A 17,432-nucleotide genomic window follows, 5' to 3' on the forward strand; every position below is an offset into this window, starting at 1 on the left:
CTAAACATTCAAAGATTCCTCCAACTTATCCAAAAGATGATTCTCCGACTGAACAGACCCACCAGAGACAGAAACAGGAGATGGTGAGCGTTCAGCCTGTGTTGCAGAGGCAGATGCAGGTGTGTTCAGCGCATTTGTAGGAGTACTAGTATGACTTCTTGAGTTCACCGATGCAGCGCGTCTTGCAGCTTTTCGCTCCCATTTGCGAGCTTTCCGTTTTTCTTTGCGGGCTTCGACTGGGTCGAGGGGCGTTGATGTGCCATCGGAAGTCGAAGAGGTAGTCGTAGTTGAAACGGTACTTCTAGGGCTGTATACATCTTCTTCGAGCTCGAAATCAAGGACACCCTGTCCCTGATCATTCCAAACGCGCATCATATTGCTCACGTCATCGTGTTTGGCTAACGTCTCGAGGCGAGCGAGTACCTTTGGGAAGATTGCTGTCTCGTCGACGCCGGGGACAGGTGTGTTCGTAAATTCTGGGATCTCGAGGATATTGTACGGTTCGCTGAGCGCTTTGAGTTTACTATCGTCGATGAGGATCGTGTTTGTCTGGTCCCACCGTTTCCCTGCTTTGCCCGCTTTGCCTGGGTAAGAAGATTGGATAGACTCATTTGCCCAGACGGTTTCAAGGGTCTTGTACACCTGCACCTTGTTTTTATATTGCGATTTGGAGAGATTGAATTTATCGCGTCCCCATTCCGCGACGAGTCGCTTTCGCTGTCCGTCGGTGAGTAGTTTTTCGCAGACTGCTTTGACCGTTTGCGGCTGCGAGCTGGACCAGATCATGACTTTGTGTTTCCGCATGAGCATGTCGAGGAAGTTATCCAGGCCTGCGCGTTTGACGAATGAGGGCGGGAACTTGCGATGTTTGCGGTAGATGAGGGTTCCATTGAGGTCGAGGATGATGAGGAGGGGCTGAGGGTTTGATTTTGATGGTAGAGGTGTCGGCGGTAGGGATGCTTGCTGTAGATAAAGCTCCGCTGCCTCTGGTGGTGCAGGAGTGGGCGACTTTTGTCTTTGTGCAGGCACAGTATCTGGAAACCCTCCCGACGCAGGTACCTGGTTCATAGGGTCGAAAGGATTGAACAACGGCATCGTAGGATTAAACATTGGCGGCATCGTCATCGGGTTCGGGATGTTAGGATTCATCATGAGATGTGGTGGTAGGAAGGGCATGTTCATAGGATTCCACTGGTCCATCCCCGGTAATAAAGTAAACGGTGTAAACGGCGGCATAAACTGTTCATTCGTAGGCATCCCCGTAAATGCGCCTAGAGTTGTAGCCTCACTCCCGTTTGCCTGTGCCTGCCCCCAACCTTGGTTCGCATTATTTCGCGGCTGACTTTGCCTTCGCCAGTTATCAGAAGCAAGTCCAGCATTTCCCTCCGCATTCATAGCGTCTCCCCTCCTTGAATTCTGCCCTCCCCCTCTCCCCCTACGAGGGCGATATCCTCTCGAGGAGCCCCTGCCGCGCCCAGAACCACCATTTCCACTGCCATGACCATTATCCTGTCCACCACCCGGTCGAGTATGCGATCTCAACGCCCTCCCCCGACCTGTATTCGGGGGATTCATCTGTCTGTCGCAAGCGATCCTGGCGCTCTCCGTCTGAGAAAATAATGGTTTTGTCGGTAGAGTTAAGCGCGTATCCAAGGTCAATTTCGCTATATGCTGTAGGTCTTATTAGTTATTTGAATTGCGACTAATATGCAGTGCTTAGTCGTACCTTAAACGCCCCGCGCTGGAGCATCCGGCTCGAATACAAGTGTCGAATATTGGGCGAAAATAGAAGGAACGGATGGGACTTAAGCCCTGGAGTCGTGGGTATTAAATTCTAAACAAGTGAATAACGAACAGACGAAAAACGAAGGAACGCTAGGAAATGGTGAATTGACCAACATTCGGAGGCGACGTCTATCAATCTGGAGAGAAAATATGCGACTGATCGGCGATTCACCAATAAGAGTTTCTGATAAGGATTTACCGCCTTTAATATTGGCAGTATTATTTTTTCCTCCGACTTTACCGCCGCCATTGACCTTCATTTTCAGCATCTAATCATTGAAGAGAGAAAGAAGAAAAGAAAATGGCGATTTCTGATCTTCTCAATCGCCGCGTGCGAGCGAAGCCTGACGATGACGATGACGAGGAGGTCTACTCGCAGGGTTCTGGGTCAGAGCAAGAGCAGGACGAAGGCTCAGATCAGTCGGGTGAAGAGCAAGATGACGAGGGTTCAGGAGATGAAGTGGTTAGTCCTGTGCGCCTATTTGTGAATAACAAGATCTAACTAGATCAGATGGACGACGACGACGACGACGACGACGACGACGACGATGAAGATGAGGAAGACGACCAAGAAGACATCCAATCCTCCCTAAACAACATCTCCTTCGGCGCCCTCGCAAAAGCCCAATCCTCCATGGGCCCCCGAAAAACCAAGCGCGCAAAGTCCTCAACCACAGAAGACGCAGACACCCAACCCGTCAACCCCCTCGACGACATCCGCGCACGCATCCGCGAAACCCGCGAACAAAAACAATCCTCCTCGTCCTCAAACTCGTCAAAGAAAGATCTCGAAAAGCGCTCCTCCAAACACGCCCCCATGGTCCAATCCACCAAACGCGCCGTCACCCGAAGACGCACCATCATCGAGCCCCCCGCCACAGCCCGCTCCCGCGATCCACGCTTCGACCCCACAGTCGTCGGCAAGAACACGCACATGTCCATCGACTCCTCCGAAAAAGCTTACGGATTCCTAAACGACTACCGCGCCAAGGAACTCAAGGACTTGAAGGAGCAAATGGCCAAGACAAAGGATCCGTTCCAGAAGGAGAGGTTGAAGAACCAGGTGCGGTCTGCGACGGATAGGTTAAGGGAGAGTGAGAACCGGAAGCGCGAGCAGAAGGTTCTGGCGGATCATAAGAGGAAGGAGAAAGAGTTGATTAAGGAGGGAAAGAAGAGTAACCCGTACTATATGAAGAAGTCGGAACTGAAGAAGGAGGTAATTATGCGGAAGTATAATGAGATGAACTCGAAGGATCGGACGAAGGCGTTGGAGAGGAGAAGGAAGAAGGTGGCTTCGAAGGAGATCAAGGAGATGCCTATGGAACGGAGAGGGTTTGAGGGTGATCCTCCTCCATCTAGGCAGGGTGGTGCAATGAAGCGGAAGCGTGCTGCATAGATGGCTTTGCTTCGTTATACATGTTGAAGTGTATGTTTAAAAAAGTTGAGATATCCATTTCGTATATAAGACCCTTCATACAATCCTCCTTCCGAAAACATCCCAAAAGGCGCTAGGGCAATTATGCAGTTCGAAGAGAAATTAAAAAGGCGTATAGTACTCGGTCCAAAAGTGCGCAATTTTATAGACCAAAAAATGAAACAAGAAGATATTGATGGTATATGGCAGTAGAACGTTGAACCAAGGAAAAAACGCCAATGGTCAAGAAGGCAAATGGATGACGAACATGAATCTCAAATGACAACAATCAAAATAGAAAACCAAAACGCCTGAAGACGACCAAAAAAAGGTGAAAAATAGATGAGGCAACTTGCATGGTATAGATGCAGTGCATAGAAAAACAAATGATAAACGCAAAAGACAGGACAACTGAAATTCCTCCAGTTTCAGATGTGCTTGTTCATGTTCATATCAATGGTCATTCAGTTTTCATATCATATCCAACTCGCAGACCCTCGAGTCCATAATTATTGCAGCTTTCTTTTATGCAGGATATCAGATCCGCACCGTGGTGCTTTCTGATAACCAAAAGATACAGTGTCTGGATGACTTGCAGGAACCAAGCCCAGGTACTTGTCCAAGTCCTGTTCCGGCTTTTATCCAAGAGAACATATATACTTAGTCCAATTTAAGAGTGAAACAGATCCCACGCCCGAGAACAGAGGCTCAAGAATTCTTCCTTCTTGCGCCGCTGTGTCTCAGGTGAGTCTCTTCCAGCCCCAAATGGACCGTGGAAAGCGGTATTAGTACCATGTGCCATCGCTGGGTTTGGTCGATAGTGGTCTGGACCATGGCCCAACGGCGGGCTACCGTTGTCTTGTTCATATTCGCTGCGAGGACGGCGGCGGGCCGTTCCCTCTGGATGCAACATGGGTTGTGGCGGCGGCGCGATGTGAGCAGAGACGGGTGCTACGCCGTTTTGAGCAGTTGTCTTCGATGGTGGGGAACGAGCCTGGGGTTGACCGGAGTAGTGGACGATACGGGGAAGGAGGTCTTCACGTCCACCAGAGAGTTCATGGACTGCCTCCTCCGCCGAACGGTACTCGCGAGACCGAGCCTGCGTGGCACTGCCCGGGATACCCGGGGACGACATGGGAGGTAGGTTGTTGGAGTGAGACGAAGTCGAGGCTGACGCTGCAGCCTGGTAATAAGCGGGCGCAGCACGGCTCTCACGCGATCCCAAGGCATCAGACCCAAAGACGTCAGACAGCGGAGGAAGTCGGTTGTTGGTTTGGGTAGCGGGGACATGGTGGACGTGAGATGTCGCACCCAATGTTGGACTTTGGTTGGCGATATGACGGGTCAGCGGTTGAGGTTGGTGTCGGCCGGTAAAGGTCTGGTTCAGCGGCGCAGACTGCACCACTCGCTCGTTGGCAAATTGGGCTGCCGATGGAGGCACGATGGACAAGCCGGGCGGAGGCCTCCGCTTCGAGCCCTTGATCCCAAATGCATCGGAGGTTTTGAGACCATCGGATCCGTCGTCCTTGGCGGTCCTGTGGAGGCGGGATTCAATGATTGATCGCTGCTGATCACGGACAGAGAGACTCCGCTGCAGCTGCTCCCGCAAGATCGGGTCGTGGGTCTGGAAGCCTGGGGACAAGCAAGCGATGCCTACATGCTGCATACTGACTCCCTCCCGGGCAGTCATGGGACCTCCGGGTGGTCGAGCAGATAACCCGCCAGAGGTAGGCAGGCTGCTGGACAGATCCAGTTTGCGAGGTCGGGGTCGAGTGCTCTGAGACTGCATCGCTGGGGACGACGGGGGCTCCTTTTTGACGGTGACTTTGGGGGCATTCTTTCCATTCTGTGACGAGGGAGACACTTGCTTCTTCTCTGATGGTGAGATTTTGGAACCATCTTGAGAAGAGATAGACACACGAGGAGAAGTAGTCGATGGCTGAGGATGGGAGTTGGGAGCCAGGGTCGGACAGCTCTTGGGACTGGGGTCCCGATTCTGATGCGGAGATGGTAACGAGGCCGCGGAGGCCGACGCAACAGCGGTGGACATGTTGTAGGGAAGATAACAAACGTGTGATGAAGGATGAAAAATTGAACGTGTTCTCGACGGATATATAAGAAAGACAAGAACAGAATTCTTGTGACAGGTACGAATCTAGACCGGTGCAGTACCTCGGGGGGCGTTCACGGGGGGGGGCATGCAACGAGGGCTGTAAGTCGGCCGGAGAAAAAGGAAATAAAAGTGTTGGAAAATTGTCCGGTCGAGTCTAGGTCCAGGAGATATCGATATCGAGACGCGCGGAGTATCAAGGAGCGGATATGGCGGTTATATCCTTTCTTTGTTCCCAATTCTGAGACGCCGGGGTGAGGCTTGTTGATGGTGTGGAGGGGGAGAGCAACACCCAACAACACCAACACAGCGAAACAACACGAGCACTGATTGGAGAGGAAGAAGAACGAGGACGCGAGGGAGGAATAATATGCTTGTTAAGCGTGTGTATCCGGATCGAATAAAGAGAACACACACGGGCGGCTAGAAGTAAGGCTGGCGGCAGTGTGACAACGAGGAGAGGTCGACCGACAGACCGGAAACCGACAGGGCACGAGGGGGAGGAGTGGAAGGAGAAGGAAGAGGAGGATCCAGAGCGGCAAGCGAGCGAAATGGACCGGATCAGTTACGAGGACACGAGAAAGCAGAAAGAATAAGAAAGAGAAAAAGGAATGAAAAGAAAGAGAGAGAGAGAGAGAGAGAGAGAGAGAGAGAGAGAGGAAAAGAAATGAAACAAGAGAAAAAGAAATGAAACACCGTAAAAAGAGAGGCTGAGTGGGAGGAGGGTGAAGGAAGTTAATTAATTAGTAAGTAAGGATGTTCAGAGCAACACAGTCAGTAATTAACAGAGATGAGATGCCGTACTCCGTGCAAGTACTACTACTCCGTAGTTATGGGTTGAGACTCAGAAAGGAGACCAAAAAAGAGGATCTCTGGATATGAACTGAAGCGGAGAGATTCGTGGTGATTGGCCTGAGGGGGTCTGTCTGAGACATGGACGGTTTTACAGCTGTGACAATGGTCTGTCTCCGTATCCATTCGCCAACTCTGTACGGAGTACTCTGTAGAGAGTAGAAAGTAGAGAGTAGAGAGTAGAGAGTAGAGAGTAGAGAGTAGAGACTGATTCATTTATGACAGTACGAACCATTGGATCTAGTTCTCCTCTGTCATTTCCCTCTCTGTCATGACCAGCTCTTAATTTCCTGAAATGAGCAGATTTCCCATTGCGATGCACGCTCCAGCAGTTAATGCCTCCCATGTGTGACTCCGCTGGTCCAAGTGCTTCAATAGTTTAACCCTTCTGGTCGATCGCAATCATGCTTTCCAGGAGTTTGGTTAGTTATATTTAGATCAGGATATCATTCTGTACATACGTAGTACGTACAAGTACAGAGTACTCCGTACATAACTGTAGTATCAACAGTATTCACCTCGTGCTGTAGGTACGCAGCAAGTTGACAACTGTAAGGGGTTGTCCCCTGAAAACTTTCACCAAACAAATAAGCAATTCCACGGAAACAAGGCTATCCTTGATAACGTTCATTGATAAGATGATGGAGTACAGAGTAGTATTACTGCATACTCTAATAATATCCAGTAATTTCCCAGCTAGCATGGTGAACGTTTCTTTAAAGAGTACTCTGTAACAGTTATCCTAGTTAACTACTCCGCAGGTGCCTCAGGCAAGGCGGTCTGCTATCGATAACATTTTGCGTCCGGAAATTTTATCACCGCGATAGTATCAGACCAGGTCCTTCAATAAATCTACGACGCATATTAATTAAAGAACAGCATCGAGGAGCTCTCAGACCTGAACGGCCTGGCCATTGCAGATATTCGCCGCGCCCAAGCACAGAAAATTGAAAGAGCCCGCCGCAGCCGGAGATAAGATCGCATCGCAAAAAATTCATCGCCCACCACACCTACACCTCCAAGAATCCGCAGTCGCATTCGAATCAACCAAATATAAATCAAAATGCCCTCCTCCGTGCACTCCCAAGACCACGACCAGTCCATGATGGACGCCGCCCCGCAGGAGCAGGAACAATACCAGGAGGAAGATGATCTTTTGGAGATGGAGGAGAAGCGCATAGTCGTTGTTCGTTTCCTTTACTTGAAGATATAATAAGAGAGGTTCTAACGAAGACAGCTCCCTGGCGCCACCGAGACAGCCGCTTCGTTTCAGTTTGAAGGCGAGGGTCATACATTGGGGAATGCGTTGCGGTTTTCGATTATGAAGAAGTACGTCACTTACCTTCTTTGCTGAGTATATGGGGATATGATATTGACATTATATAGCCCCCAAGTCGAATTCTGCGGTTACACCATTCCCCATCCTTCGGAGCAGAAGATGAATCTGCGGATTCAGACGACTGGTAGGTTACCCCCTCTATACATAGTGTGCGAATTCAGCTAATGGATTATAGATGAAACCACCGCAACTGATGCCCTCCAGAAGGGTCTCGACGACCTCATGGATCTCTGTGATGTCGTGACGGACAAGTTCACCACGTCGCGCGACACTTTTAACGCCGCTGAAGCGGACAAGATGACCTCGTGATCTTCCTTTCTTCTCTGTAATAATACTGTTTTCCCGGCGTTCTCGTTTATAAAAGTTTCCCAAGGGATTGGTTATAAGCGGTTTGTTTTAGTAGATATGACTTGATTTGCATCATCACATAGACGTGTTTGTTTGAATGAAAAACCGAACTGAACTAAACCGACTATATTTACATAACCCCTCGACCCATGACACAATCCCAATGCAAACTTCACCGCAATCAAGAAATCTAATCTAATTGCGGCCCTCCAAGAACCCAGACACAAAGTTGGGGGGTAACCGCGCACCGGGGCTTTCCTCTGGCCGGAAGTACTTCATCACGTGTGACAGCTGCTTCCAGAAGTTGAGTGTTTCCTACACGTTGTTAATGACATTTCTCCGGGTGTAGTTCGGGAGGAGCGGATGCTAACCTGGAACTCGGCATGGCTCTTGAACAAAAGCACATCAACAGCGCTGAGCTGCTGGACGTAGCGGTGCTTCTCGAATTCCTGACGGACCTTGGTGCGGATAGCGGAGACAGGCATGTTCAGGGAGTACATGGTCTGGATCTCGGGGGACTGTTCGTAACCATTAGCCAATGTCCATAGCAAGCAACCGAACCCATTCTCCATATAGCATAGCACCCAAAACAAGGAAAAAGAGAAACTAACCGCACGAAGCCACTCCCGGTACGACTTCAGCACACGATACTTCGCATCATTCCAGCTCGCGGCTAAAAACCCCATCCAATTGCACCCATTAGCTCAGCCAATCCCTCTCGTCCATTGACATTGCAGCAATTTCTAAGGGCTTTCGATCCCCGGTTTTAGGGTGTGGAAGGGGCACGTACAGGAGCGCGTGCGCTGCGCGAGGTAAGTCGGGTTGATGGTCATTTTCGAATGACGGTTTGCAAAGCGGGTTCGGGTTCTGGCGTGAGGGAGAAGGGTAGTGTCGGCGTTGGACGGTGGTGATGGGATGGAGGTCCGTCGGCGGGCGGGTGGTGAAGGTTGACCGCCTTCCTATTTTAAAAATTTCTTTCGCAAGATTAAGATGGCGGTTTTGGATGCGAAGGGTTTGATTGTTTTCAGGTTTTCTGCATTTGAGTATTATTTTATTAATTTTATTGTTGAAGCTGTGTTCTATTCTTCTGGGTTATTTTGATCGGTTTTTTCACCTCGATTTACCTTAATCTCACATTGCGCAATCCCATACGAATACTCCAACACCAACGCCAAAAGAACAACCATCATGGCCCCTACAAAACCAACCAAAGACTCCTCCAAGAAGTCCTCCAAGTCCCTCTCCTCATCCTCCAAAGTCTCCAAGAACAAGGACGTCAAGCGCCCACCCCCCAAAGAAGTCAAAGCCAAAGCCCGCACCGAGCCGTCCCAATTGAAGAAGAAGCAGAGGCGCGAGTATACAGAGGACGAGCTTGATCTGCCGAAGCTGAATATGATCACGCCAGCGGGCGTGGTTAAGCCCAAGGGGAAGAAAAAGGGGAAGAAGTTTGTTGATGATGCGGTGCGTACAATTTTTCCAATGGGGAACTCTTTCTTCTTTTTTATGGGTATGGGTAACGGGATGGATGTTAACTGTTGGTTTAGGAGGGTATGATGACGATTATGGCGATGGTGAACGCGGATAAGGAGGGACAGATTGAATCGAAGATGATGAAGGCTCGTCAGCTAGAGGAGATCCGGCAAGCGAGGATTAAGGAGACAGAGGCAAGGCAGGCGCAGAAGAAATCCAAGTTGGTATGTTTCATTCCCCTTCTATTTAATTGAGTGATACTCTAACGCGTCCGTCAACAGGACAACGTCAAAGATTCGATCCGTAACAAGAAGCGCAAGGGTGACGACAAAGAAGACTCGAAATCCAAGTCTACAACAGAAGAGAAGAAGGGGAAGAGGAAGAGCGTTGCTTTTGCTTGAGGGGTGTAAAATTCAAAAAGTTCTGTTTCGTTCTGTGTTTCTTGTCTATACCAAAGACTATGTACTTAGATGGGTTTGACTTCTGGCGTTCCGGTCTATGCCTATATACTGAATTGCGCTGTGCATCATGAATCTTCAAAAGCAGAAAAAACAAAAGCTAGATCCTCGTAATGCATATGTACGTCACACTTTTTATACGTCAATATTCATGTCCATCCTGCGACGCATGGGATTGAACTCGGGCTTAGGCGCTGTGTCGGGATCCTTGGTCGGATCACTGTGGTTGGCGATATGACCAGGCAGTAGGTCTGGGTTTTCCACGACACAGGGCGATGAAAGGTCGATCTCCTTGGCCATCTTGTTGAAGAAGTTGTTTACCTAGTTGTGTTAGTTAAGAAACACGGGGGAATTATCGAGCGTGTACATACCGGCTTCACAAACCACCTTTCACCTCCGAGTTCGTACCATCCCAAATGACCACCCCAGGAAGTAGTCATCATGACTCCATAAGGCGTGCGCTGAATCTCCGAGAATGGGAGACCTTCACGGCAAGCAATCTGCCTAATGTCAGTGTGTTCCCAGTAGGCGAAGGCAGTCATAGACGTACCGGATCATCCTCTGCTTGAATAGCCAGGAATGGGATTCTTATCGCAAGCAGGGAGTCAGTCGTAGCAGCGTCACGGTAGTATGCGCCTTCTGTCGGGTAACCCCAAGTAGGACATTGTATGGCCCTGAGCAATTGAAATTAGAAATCATTCACCCATTGAGATAGGAGACGTGGCGCATACTGGTCAAATTCATGTAGATAAGTGATTCTCCTCACTGCTTCGATATCCACTCTAGGGTTCTTCTTAATTGCGTCGACATGTCTGATAGAGGTCAGTCAACAGAACAATTGCAATTGTGGGCAAGATGGTTGACATACTGTTCAAATAGTCGTTTCATGCTGGAGCCCATTGTTTTGCTGTACACTTCCATGCCTAACCAGGTCCGCTTTAAATTCAGAGAGCAAACTTCCAGGTTCCAGGGACTGCCACAGAGTACGGCTGCTTTCAGCTCACAGGCTTCGCCCTCCTCACCAAGGTACTGCATCAACATCAGTAAATGACCTACCAATGGAAAATGAATAATGAACACTTACATTTGCAAGAATATTAGCACCGAGCGAAAATCCAATTCCAAACAGAGGGCGATTGGGATACGTCTTCCGAAGCCACTTGATAGCCTGACGAAGATCCCAGGTAGCACGAGCATTGTAAAGCACTCCGGTAGAGATCTTGGTTTGTGCGCAGCCTCGAGAGTTAACCACACATGCTTCCCAGTTTCCATCTGCGATCAGCGGGTGAAGGACATGGCGCAAGTAAATTTCATGTGAACCGCCGCTGAGGCCGTGCAGAGTCACCAGCATAGGCTTCGTATCGTCCGATGGCAGCGCAGTAACTTCATCTTCCGAGAAGAATGACGTCCGTACAGGTAGACCCGATGGCTGTGTGTATTTTCTCTCGCTGTCAATCAATACGTCGTCTTTGGGCATCTCGTACGGCTCCACAACGAAATCCATTGCAAATTGTCCGCTAAATGCAGGGCTGTCGGACTCGAACATCGTTCGCTTGTAGTATACCGGGACGCCATCATACTTGATAGCAGTATAGGCAGTCTGCAGATGGCCGTTAAACAAAAACGGGTTCAGGTTGCACTTTGCTGGTGTTGCTTCACGACAGATGTCTGTGAAAGTCACTTTCTCTTCGGCACCGGGCTTTTCGGACTTTCTGGTGAGCAGGAGACTGTTATCTTTGGCATGATAGAATGAAATCCTTCCCCGCGGACGAAGCCACGACAGCAGGCCCATGGTGATAAGCCCACAGAGTAGAGCCGAAAGTGGCAGCGAACTAAGAAGATAGTCCTGGAGATCTGCAAAGCTCATGACCTATATTGCAATTGGACCAAAGCACCGGTAAAATGCAATCTATAATGATGATTGGAATTGTACACAGAAAAGAATTGCAGAGAATAGAGGGAAATATTAAACAATTGCCTCGATGATTTCTATTCAGCCTCGGCATCAGTGCCCAATCAGGAAGTGCTGACAAAATCTTATCTCTTATCAGCCACATGGCGCCACAATCACATGGTTCTATTCAACCAACCAGCCATAGTCACGTGACTCTCTGTGCCCTGCTGTCATGGTAGGGTCATTTGATTCTGCACGGAGGATTAAACTAAAATTTCCTCTGCATGTCAGCAGCCATTGTCAACTGAGACTCCCCGCTGTTGAAACCGTCGTCTTGCATGAACATTCTTTGCATCCTATCTCTCCCGTATGCGAAACCCAATGCTAGCCGTCAGAAATTCTCCGGATGCGGAAAGTCAGGGTCACTCGAAAACGTCAGGAGGAAACTCAATCCATGCCAGAAAAGGAAATCCTGGTTTTCGCGATATCAAACTTACAATGAAACCATTTTATCTTTATGTCGGATGCGGCTGTGGTGTTGAACATGTCGCCCCAAAGTAAGAGGCGTTGGGTCGGACTGAGATTCCACATGGCGTTGTATGTAATACTGATAGCATCTGCTACACTACTGTGACCCAAGCGCGTGCGCCGTTTTCGCGCAACTGCTACAACCCTTTGCGGCAATGACTGTCAGGGTCTAAAAGGTCCTTTCTTCTCGTGCTCGTCTCTGAAGAAAACATTATGTCCTTTTATCTTTTCTTTGTCTGTCGCACTATGCAGCTTCAAAACTTGCGACACAACGGCCGGTTCCAATCGCATCCATGATTCAGTGCCAGTATTCAACAACAAAGACTACTCGCACAATCGTCCAATCGTCCAATCGCCCGACTGTTGAAAGAAAGACAAAGGATCCTTGTTTGCCCCCTTGCCCGACCACATGAACCAAACGCAGCTACCCGAGCAACATGACATATAGTCTTCGACGTTCCGGAGAAAAGTTGAAGAGCGTGATTAAAATGGCTCGTTGGCTACGAAACCAAGGTGGTGGACATACTAGTGAGGGAAATGGCTCCGGCCGGTGTCATCTTTTGGAGCTGCCCATAGAGCTGCTGCTGGAGATCATCTCACATTTGACTGAGGTCCCAGAGGCATCTCTAGCGCTCACCTGCAAGAGTCTCTTTTTTATTTCGGGGGCAGTCTTCGAGAATGAATCACTTCATTTCAGTCGAGACTTCGCACCTCTCTTTCACCATTACCGGAACGGACACAACTTCCTTACCCCCCGATGGCAATTTATCAGCACGCTGGAGGATCACAAATGGCAATCATGTTCTGGGTGTCTGAAGCTTCACCCCAGGAGTGCATTCACATCGCGAGAACTGAAACGGAAACCGGAAGACCGCGTCTGTAATCTGGGCGAGCTGGCTGGTGTAGTCGACTTGTGTCCATGCAGAAAGTTGACCTTCCAGGATAAGATGGACCTCATTGAGCTTTTAAAATTACGACAGCAATCTATAGGTCTCCTGAACGCACAGTTCGGAAACGGCGTCAAAGAACGTTTCTGTTGGCATTCCTGCACGCAGGATTATGGATCGACAGTATTGAATATCAGCATTTACCCTGAGTTAGATCAAGAAGATAAACTTCAAATACGAACCGAGTACCGCCTTTCAATCGAGGCAGGTCAACTGGGGAAAGAGGAGAACATGACACCAAGATTTGGGTGTGCGCACCGGTCTGTCGACCTATGGCTTGCCAGTTCTTGTCAAACCTCCGTCTGTCGACTTCCTAGGGAGATTTGCTCTTCCTGCAAGAGAATATCCATCTGCAATTCCTGCAACGCAGTGCTGAAATGTCCGCACAAACATCCAAAGCATTCTGGTGGTTCAGACCGAGCGAACTACTTCTTCTGGATCCAGCGATGTCTCGGTGGCACTTCCCCGGTCCCTGATTCCGAGTGGGCAAATCAGAGAATTCACCCTGCCGCGCCATCAGTTAATATTGACACTTGCAGCGAAATGTGTCCCTGGACGGTCCGCGAGCACCCCCCTCCCGAGGGACCACCGTCTCTAGGAATGGACATAATTGACTCCGCGGTGAATGATCAATCGTTCAACCAACTATATTCTTCTATACACATGATCTGATTGGTGACCAGGGTGAGGAGTCGATGTACAGGTTACGGCGAGCTTGGCGTTCTGTTTTGTGTATCTTGTCGATTTTGTTCTTTTCCCTTCTCTTGCTCTTTGGATGTATGCATCGTCCTGTATAGTTTGGGAATACCCATCCTTGTAGATGGCAATCGAATGCCACGATCACATATATAATACCCTGTTTATTGCAGTCTAATGCGAATATAGCTTCAAACTATCCAAGAACTAGAATTTCTACTCCGTACTTCATACTCCCCAGGTACTTCACATGCCTTCCCGATACGGATCCCACGTGATGATCGACCCGACCGCCCGGCAGTTTCTCCGAACCGTCGACGATCTTTTGGCGACGCGGAAGACGACAGTGAAGACGAAGAGAAAAGACACAAACAGCATCAAACGGGCCTTCGTCGTTGGTGAATAAAGAATCGATGAGTATAATCTATGTTCCGGGGCGATGAGCTATCCACCGCCGCATAACGGTCACTATCCTCCGCAATACCTACAACAACAACCTCCACGCCAACATCCTCAACAGCCCATTCAGCCGCCGCAGTTTCTATACAATAACATCAATCCTCTGCAGTCGCCGCAATCGCCATACCAATATGGCAAGCCAGTCGTTTATCCACAGGTGATCCCGAATTTCAATAATTATGCGCAGGCTTTCAATAGTCAGCAACACGTACAACAACCTCAACCAGTACCGCCGCCCCAACCGCAATATGTGAACCCGGTAGATCTATTCCAACAACCATCCGTTGGTCCAGCCATACCATCCCAATTCAATACCTTTGGTACTTCCCAATACACCGGACAGCCTGCCGCGTCTGTCGCAAACAACAACCCCGACCGCTCGCCCGCATTACCCACTGTGTCTGGCTCGACGCAGCCAACGTTCTATCCTCCTCCTAGTGCTAGCCCGGGCAGCAACAACGCATACAATCAATATCCACAGGTCGCTCCGAAACCGCAAGCGACCCCGTTACAAACAAAACCCGCTCCCTCACCGATTCCCGCTTCTACTCCCGTCCCTGCTCCAGTCGCCAGTCCTAACCCCGTTCCTACAACTGCTTCTGCCACCATGCCTTCAGTTCCTTCTTCTACGCCGACCATTGCTCCTGCGTCCATCTCTAGATCTATGACTTCGACACCTACTGCTCCAACACCAATGCCGAGACCGGTTTCTCAGGTGTTGATTCCCGCTCCTTCGCCAGAGGTCCAACAGAAATTGTTGAAACAGCAAGCAGCCAGGAAACAAGGACAGGCACAACGGCAAGGCAGTCAGCAGGCTGCGCGCAAGCAAGGGAAGCCTTCGGTGGATTATCAGGTACTGCTGTTGTCATTGGCGGACGAATATCTCAATGCTGCTCATAACCACGGAACTACTGTTGCCTCGTTGAGAAGGGATGACGACGTGGAGGAATACTACAAACTCCTTGCTACGGGGCTTGGGTGTCTGGAGGCTGTTTTGAAGGTCGGTGGGATATTTTTGCTTGGTTGGAAGTCCCACAACTGGACGGTTGGCTGATTTCGTGTAGAACTGGAGACTCCAACCACGTATGGAGGCACTTGTGCGGTTACGATATGCACGCGTCTTGTTCGAGGAAACAGATAATGACCTTGAAGCGGAAACCGCATTGAGTAAAGGGGTATGTCTATGTTTCTCTCATGGTACTTGCTGCTTTACTGACGGTTTATTAGATCGACTTGTGTGAAAGAGTGAGTGATCTTTTCGTCTGTCATGTTAGACTTAATACTTATGATTCTCCAGAACCGCATGTTGGACCTCAAGTACAGTATGCAGCATCTTCTAGCGCGGATGCTCCACAAGACCAATCCGAGAGCTTCGCTGAAGGCTGTCGATGGTATGATTCAGGATGTGGAAGCGTAAGTGCTATTGTTATAAACTGATGGCGTGACATGTGACTAAATTGGTATAGGTATCGCCATTCGGCCTGGGAGTATGCTTTTCGCTTCCTTCGAGTCTCGCTTTCTTTATCTCTGTCATCACCAACCCATCAAGACTCGGTTTCAGCGCTGCACCATCTCCACAAGATCTCCCAGATGGCCAATCGCAACGGCGACAAAGCTGTATCAGCTATGGCTGCTGTGGTCGAGGCACTTGCGCATCTGCAGTTAGGTTCGAATTTCGATTCTATTGAGCAAGCCCAGCGCGCAGTGGCTACGGCACGAAGTCATCAGCTCAATGATGACCTTCGGCACATACCTCAACTAATCACTCTCGTCCAGATGGTTGACATCTGCTGCAGTCTTCTGGAGTACGATGTCAACCAATCAGCTCAAAAATTACGAGTGTTGCAAGAAATAATGGATGAGAGGTTGAACTATCCTAACTGGCGCGTTGACGGATCATTTTCCGTTCCATTGAACGGCAAATCTGCAGGCCCTTCATCAATTGACACCGGTGATATTCTGCAAGTCCAGAATGGCACGTTGCTTCTGAGTTTCAGCTGGTTGCCTCAGCATGATCTTTACGCGCTGTGCTATTTCCTCAGTTCGGTCACGCTCAGTGCTAAGAACTCGCATGACGGTCGTAAAGCTGAAAAGTTCCTTCAAGAAGGACGGCGCATGCTGAATAGTTAGTGTCCCTTTCAAATTGAGTCGTTGACATAGTTATCTAACAAAGTTACAGGCAGCTTCGAGACACCGGAAAATGTCGCAGAATCGATGGTGAACGCAAACAAACGCATCGAATGGCGCAGGACGCTATGCTGCAACATCATATTACAACAAGTATTCCTGGCATGTTCACGAACCGATTGGGACTTTGCCAGACAAAATCTAAAGGAACTCCGACAAATCGCACAAGAGACCGGTGACAACCTCTCAGACGACGTCCAATGCCTGATGGAATACACCGCAGGAACCATCGCACAAGCAACCGGAGATCTCAAAACCGCCCTAACAATCTTCCAATCCCCACTCCTCTCACTCTCCCCCAACGCCAGCAAAATAACACGCAACGACCCCCGCCGCGACATCGCCATCCTCGCAACCATCAACACCGCCCTCATCCTCCGTGACCCATCCCACCCCTCCCACTCGCTCCTCCCAACAGTCCTCTCCACCATCGAATCCTTCGCCAAATCAAGTCCCAACAAATACATACAAGCAGCCTACTACCTCATCAACGCAACCATGCAAACCGAATCCACAATCCAAACAAAACAATTCCTCCAACAAGCCCTCCAATCCGCTACCGCAATCAGCAACTCCCAAATCACCTGCATGACGCTCACCTTCATGAGCTGGAAGTATTTCCGCGGCGTGGTGGGCGAACAAGCGGAGAAGAGTGCACGAGCAGGCCGGGCAATGGCGAAGAAAGCGAATGATCGCCTTTGGGTCAGCGTTACGGACGAAATGCTCGCGGAGACATTAGAGAGGCAAGGGAAGGGAGAGGAGGCGGGGGGTGTTAGGGATGAGGGAATGAGGGTTTCAACGGGGTTGCCAGGGGATTTGAGGAGGGGTGTTTGATCTTTTCTCTTTTCTAATGTTGATTTTTCATTGTCATTTTCTTGGGGATTTGCTGGTCTTAGTCCTGCGAATTAGTCGGTTTGAGCTTTGAGATACCATATCTGCTGATGG

At 49.5% G+C, this 17,432-nt stretch overlaps 8 protein-coding genes across 8 annotated transcripts; 4 read left to right on the forward strand and 4 right to left on the reverse strand.

Moving 5' to 3' along the window:
- Nucleotides 1–1,750, reverse strand: ASPGLDRAFT_27814 (NIF domain protein; the record flags this gene model as incomplete). The annotated part of the gene is made up of 2 exons (XM_022543694.1): nucleotides 1–1,671; nucleotides 1,727–1,750. The coding sequence occupies 2 exons, from the start codon at nucleotides 1,748–1,750 to the stop codon at nucleotides 1–3; spliced, it is 1,695 nt and encodes a 564-aa protein (XP_022398628.1).
- Nucleotides 1,751–1,831: 81 nt separating this feature from the next.
- Nucleotides 1,832–3,515, forward strand: rrp36 (putative pre-rRNA processing protein). Its single transcript, XM_022548450.1, has 3 exons — nucleotides 1,832–2,248; nucleotides 2,297–2,982; nucleotides 3,038–3,515. The coding sequence occupies exons 1-3, from the start codon at nucleotides 2,087–2,089 to the stop codon at nucleotides 3,159–3,161; spliced, it is 972 nt and encodes a 323-aa protein (XP_022398629.1). The 5' UTR covers nucleotides 1,832–2,086; the 3' UTR covers nucleotides 3,162–3,515.
- A 354-nt stretch (nucleotides 3,516–3,869) lies between these two features.
- On the reverse strand, nucleotides 3,870–5,249 carry ASPGLDRAFT_131404 (uncharacterized protein; the record flags this gene model as incomplete). The annotated part of the gene is made up of 1 exon (XM_022541038.1): nucleotides 3,870–5,249. One exon carries the CDS (start codon nucleotides 5,247–5,249, stop codon nucleotides 3,870–3,872), a length of 1,380 nt encoding a protein of 459 aa, XP_022398630.1.
- Nucleotides 5,250–6,870: 1,621 nt separating this feature from the next.
- On the forward strand, nucleotides 6,871–8,289 carry ASPGLDRAFT_49913 (DNA-directed RNA polymerase core subunit RPC19). Its single transcript, XM_022547199.1, has 5 exons — nucleotides 6,871–7,347; nucleotides 7,399–7,490; nucleotides 7,548–7,624; nucleotides 7,676–8,165; nucleotides 8,222–8,289. The coding sequence occupies exons 1-4, from the start codon at nucleotides 7,225–7,227 to the stop codon at nucleotides 7,807–7,809; spliced, it is 426 nt and encodes a 141-aa protein (XP_022398631.1). The 5' UTR covers nucleotides 6,871–7,224; the 3' UTR covers nucleotides 7,810–8,165; nucleotides 8,222–8,289.
- ASPGLDRAFT_37744 (putative NADH-ubiquinone oxidoreductase B14 subunit) lies at nucleotides 8,044–8,681 on the reverse strand (the record flags this gene model as incomplete). Its single annotated transcript, XM_022544865.1, has 4 exons — nucleotides 8,044–8,163; nucleotides 8,220–8,366; nucleotides 8,460–8,521; nucleotides 8,639–8,681. 4 exons carry the CDS (start codon nucleotides 8,679–8,681, stop codon nucleotides 8,044–8,046), a joined length of 372 nt encoding a protein of 123 aa, XP_022398632.1.
- Nucleotides 8,682–9,099: 418 nt separating this feature from the next.
- On the forward strand, nucleotides 9,100–9,545 carry loc1 (the record flags this gene model as incomplete). Its single annotated transcript, XM_022550428.1, has 2 exons — nucleotides 9,100–9,309; nucleotides 9,393–9,545. Coding segments are annotated over 2 exons (363 nt in total), but the record flags the coding sequence as incomplete, so codon positions are not given.
- A 366-nt stretch (nucleotides 9,546–9,911) lies between these two features.
- ASPGLDRAFT_131509 (putative hydrolase, alpha/beta fold family) lies at nucleotides 9,912–11,568 on the reverse strand (the record flags this gene model as incomplete). Its single annotated transcript, XM_022541050.1, has 6 exons — nucleotides 9,912–10,097; nucleotides 10,148–10,276; nucleotides 10,327–10,450; nucleotides 10,508–10,588; nucleotides 10,645–10,805; nucleotides 10,861–11,568. 6 exons carry the CDS (start codon nucleotides 11,566–11,568, stop codon nucleotides 9,912–9,914), a joined length of 1,389 nt encoding a protein of 462 aa, XP_022398634.1.
- Nucleotides 11,569–12,635: 1,067 nt separating this feature from the next.
- ASPGLDRAFT_68364 (uncharacterized protein) lies at nucleotides 12,636–17,321 on the forward strand (the record flags this gene model as incomplete). Its single annotated transcript, XM_022549247.1, has 7 exons — nucleotides 12,636–13,780; nucleotides 14,250–14,940; nucleotides 15,016–15,300; nucleotides 15,365–15,475; nucleotides 15,598–15,713; nucleotides 15,767–16,413; nucleotides 16,480–17,321. 7 exons carry the CDS (start codon nucleotides 12,636–12,638, stop codon nucleotides 17,319–17,321), a joined length of 3,837 nt encoding a protein of 1,278 aa, XP_022398635.1.
- Between the last annotated feature and the right edge of the window lie 111 nt (nucleotides 17,322–17,432).

Source organism: Aspergillus glaucus (genome assembly GCF_001890805.1).
Source record: "Aspergillus glaucus CBS 516.65 unplaced genomic scaffold ASPGLscaffold_17, whole genome shotgun sequence".
NCBI lineage: Eukaryota > Fungi > Ascomycota > Eurotiomycetes > Eurotiales > Aspergillaceae > Aspergillus > Aspergillus glaucus.